We start from the raw sequence: 4,462 nt of genomic DNA on the forward strand, positions 1-4,462 counted from the left end.
GTGTTTTGCTCAACTTCTGTAGTGTTTTGAGTGCTTTTACAGCATTTTTGCTCCGGGCCACTGTACACTGAAGTCAACCCCGTCCATCCACAAGTCAAAATGTTGGATTGTTATCTCAAAATTTACACTTGTAATTCAAAACTGAGAAAATAACTTATCTCTGCTAAATTGTGGCAAAAAACTTATTTTTTTCAGTCACGCTTCTATATTTTCCACTTCAATCTTTTAAAGCACTTTAAAGCGCATTTATTGTAGTGAATCTCATTGTACGTCTTTTCTCTCTTTACACTAATCTCAAGTGATGAGCGAAACAGCTGCCCTCCCATCACTTTGTTCTGCCTATTAAATGGGAGCTCACTCCCCCACTGTCGCCAACTGGATCCTTGCCGGGTTTCTGTCTATACAACTGCAATGTCTTTACTTTACAAAGTAATCCCAGGTGCCCTGCAATGTCTGTTGAATGATAAATAAAACTGAACTCAGTTGGATTTGAATGAAATGTTGATATATGAAGTGCCATGAACTTAAACCAAGCACAAGAGACTTATTATTCATGTTCAAACAGAGCTGCTGCTTTTAGCTTTTTTTCTTTGCTTGGCTTTTCCGCTCACTCTTCAGCAGCAGATGGCATTTAAAAAGTCATAAAAACTAGTTACATTTAGCTGTGTGGGCCGTGCAAACCTCAAACAAATGAATGCAGATCAGTCTCTCTCCCTCACCTTGAAATGAAAAATGCATTCTGGTGTCACATGAACCTCTGTGACTCATTAAAGTGGTTTTAAATGTCAACAGTCTCTTCCCTCTCCCTCTCTCTTTCTATCACTGCAGGGAGCCTCAGAACCACTCTGTCCCCTATCACTACTATGAGCCACGTGGCCCAGATGAGTGCGCTATGTACATTTCTCATGAGCGTGGGCGACGGGGCAGTCACCACCGCTTTATAACAGAGAAGCGCGTCTTCGCCAACTGGGCACGGACATTTGACATCCATTTCTACCAGCCGGACTGGAGCCCCCCGCCTCTCCCAGCCAACCGGACGCTTGAGGGGACAGTCACTGCAGCTCCGCTGAAGACGTGACTTTTGTGGGGTTAAAGAAAATGCTTTAGAAATTTGTGTAAGGACTGTAAAGATTTGCATTCAGGGGGTGCGGCACCCTTGAAACAACAAATAAAACATGAAGGAAAATTAGTCATTACAGATGAAAACAGATGCAGCTCCAGCAGTGTTTTGTTTACTGTGGTGAACCAATTCAAACTTGAACAATCCTCACTGAAAGCCTTGTAAAGTGAGGTAATACAAGAAGGCAACATCATTACACACTCTGCTCATGATGCATGCTTGCAATGTCTTACTGTGGACTCTCTAGCTCGTCGTGCATATGTGTGTGTGTATGCATATCTTTACTAGAGGGATCACAGGGGATATAAACTTGAGTCTGGTCTATCAACAAAGTCACTGTTGAATCGTGGATCTGTGCAGGATTCGCTGAAGGATTCGTGGAAAGAAAAATACCATTAGAATGTTTTGAAATCTTGCTACTGGAGGCAGTGCAAGGTGAATACAAATAATGGTGTAGCTCGAGTTAAATTTGGCTATTTGAAAGTGCGAACAGTCACTGTTCAGGTGTGATATTCCTCTGCATTTTTCAAAGATTGGGGAGGTCAAGTTGAATGAGATTTGTTAGACCTCCCATGTCACACAACAAAGGCTCAGACACCTTCAAAGCGTTTTTATAAATCACTTCCCTGACTCATTTAGGCTGCCTTTCAGATGTGTGCATTATGAGCTCACCCTAACTCAAATGTCCCGATGTCGCACAGTCTGGCTGAATGACAAGCGTGTACTGGTAGGTTTTATCCTGTGCGTATGTGTGTGTGTGTGCACCTCCTCTGGTCCCAGATGTATGTATCATAAGGCTTTGTTGGCTCCTGTCACCAGTTAATAGTGAGATCATATAGCTACCAGCTGGGTGTAAACGCACAACCATGTCACACAAGACAGGTAGGAAATTAGGATCGAGGACAGGGATGCAGGAGCAGCTATCCATCCAACTGTGTATCTGCTGCCAGGTCTGAAAGCCCATATCAACAAGAAGGAGAATTACACCGTTTCAATGAATGCTGGGTTTTCTTTTTACTTTTTTTTTTTTTTAAATTAAACTGGTGAGTATGTAATGTGTCACTCTCTTGTTCTCATTTACATACATATACACTCTCCTCTTGTTTAATCCAATATATAGTACATGTAGATTCCTGCTCTTGATTTTCCATCCCTCCTTTCTTGATCCATGAATAAGAATCTGGCATCGATCAGGATAAAGCAATGAGACGTGGGGTTATCTTAATGATACATCCTGGTGCTAAGTCCCTATTGATTTTACTCTCATCTCTGTAATGTGAGTAATGAGAGCAGAGATGCTGTGGGTCAGATACATGGGTGCTCGCACCATGAGGGCATGTTTCACATTACATTTCCTCGGCGGAGACAAAGACACAACTGCTTCTCATACATCATGAACAGCTGCTGCAGGGTCTGCTGCCAGGCTGAGAGTGCTTCTAACTTTGTACTGCAGCGAGAATCTGGATGTTTTTTTTCTTTTCTGGAGAGATGTTCACTCATCCATCAATGACAGTGTTATTTGTGTCTGTTAGCAATATGGTAATTAGTTGAATATTTTTATTTTTTTCGCCTAATTAAACAAATCATGCTGTGTAGGTTTGCAAATACTCACTCTTTCCATTATAGAAGATCGCTTTGGTTTAGAAAATGCAAGAAAACAGTGAAAAATGCTCATCTAAATTACCCAAGCTACCGTGATATTTCCTGATTGTCCAAAATCTGAAGATTTTTATCAAACAGCGATAAAATCCTGAGAAAGAAGCAAATCTCCACCAGTGGTATTTTTGATATCTTTGCTTCATAAATAACTTAAATAGTTTGACACTTTGGAAGATCTGATTATTCCCTTTCTTGCAGAAAGTTAGATGAAAAGACTGTTACCTCTCTTGTGGCTGTAGCCGGTTAGCATAGCACAAGCTGAAAGTCAAATGTAAAAAGAAAATAATAATAATAAAAGCCATCTGCGCTACTATTTGTTTTGTGGTAGTCAAACGAAACATACAGACGCAAGTCTTAACAGTATCCTCACTCCCCCTGTATAAGCATGAATGGTATCAATCTTGTTGTCTGTAAAATCTGTTGTTAGTTTTATGTTGACCAGGTGACTAATCGTTTGAAAACTCAGTAAAGCACCATTTATCGGTAGCTTTGTTGTAAACTAAGTGCTGTAAGACAGAGGTGAAAATGCAGGGGAAAAAATGGAAACTATTTTTGGTACTTGTGTTCAGCAGTGACCAGGAGGGGAAGATGATGTATGTAGGCTGTGTGGAGGCGAGAGAGTCAGTGATTCACCTTCACCCTTGAGTGACGGCAGCTGCCATTTTCACTTTTCAATCTTGTTCTTCCTGTCTGGTTGTGACATCAGGCTGTGTCATACTGAAATAATAATGAAACACGGGACTAGCTACAAGGCTCTCTCATTACTCCCCAGAGCTACAAATAGATTCTTGACCATGTTCATAACTGAGTGTGGGAGCATTTTTTTGTGTTTGAAAATTGCACTGTACTGCCATCTCATAGAAGATGAGGAATATAAATCAAGCTGACAAAGAAAAGGGAATTGAAATGTGCAGTAAAAGGACAATTTAGTTATTAGACTGTGGAGCTTTTACCAGATCAATAAAATCTGCTTAATTCATATTGGGATGATAAAAAGCTCATTGCATTCTCTAATACTCAGAAATATTAACATAACAGAACTGTAATTAAAAATCTTCATCTGAAGTCAGATGTTATACAGTTGTTTTGTCACTAAACAGGATATGCAGGCTTTTAGATTTTTTATATCATATAGAACAAGAAGCGCCCTGAGAGTGCAAACAAGGCAGCTTTCTCTCTGGGCAGGATCTACTTTTAAAGGAATCCTATTAAATTCTGGATATATTTATTTAATTTTATTTGTTCCTTTTAAATGTACTTTAAAATGGAGTGGGTGTAAAATTTATTGTTTGTAGTGCAGTAAAAATAACACGTTATGGGGTCAACTTGAAAGAAAGGCAGATCTGAAATGTGACAGTGGGATCAGAGGTCATTATATAGGACATTATTTGGATATTTTCATGCAAACTGCAATGTGATATTTAGAATCCCCATATTTCATTCCCCTATATACCTGTACGTTGTCACTACGAATAATGGCAGTAAGAAACATATGTTTAAATAGCTCTGCACGGCATTATTATCACTTTGAACTTTAGATCAGTCTTAAAGGACAGATCAAAGGTCAATTGAGCGATTACATTTTAAATCTTTATAAGGTATTTTATGTTTGCTGGAAATACACCTCACACTTGATTTCTAATTTTTAAGGATTTTTGTTAATTTTTGACCAGTAAATCATTA

General features: G+C 39.3%; 1 protein-coding gene across 1 annotated transcript in view; it reads left to right on the forward strand.

The window, feature by feature from the left end:
- Positions 1-3,392, forward strand: part of st6galnac5a (ST6 (alpha-N-acetyl-neuraminyl-2,3-beta-galactosyl-1,3)-N-acetylgalactosaminide alpha-2,6-sialyltransferase 5a) — a 60,097-nt gene extending 56,705 nt beyond the window's left edge. The window contains exon 5 of the mRNA XM_005729005.1: positions 829-3,392. Within this exon, the coding sequence (XP_005729062.1) occupies positions 829-1,078 (250 nt within the window). The 3' untranslated portion in view covers positions 1,079-3,392. The remainder of the gene's footprint in view (positions 1-828) is intronic.
- Positions 3,393-4,462: the final 1,070 nt, after the last annotated feature.

This window comes from Pundamilia nyererei, unplaced genomic scaffold, assembly GCF_000239375.1.
Source record: "Pundamilia nyererei isolate P.nyererei 1_Seehausen unplaced genomic scaffold, PunNye1.0 scaffold00031, whole genome shotgun sequence".
Classification (NCBI taxonomy): domain Eukaryota; kingdom Metazoa; phylum Chordata; class Actinopteri; order Cichliformes; family Cichlidae; genus Pundamilia; species Pundamilia nyererei.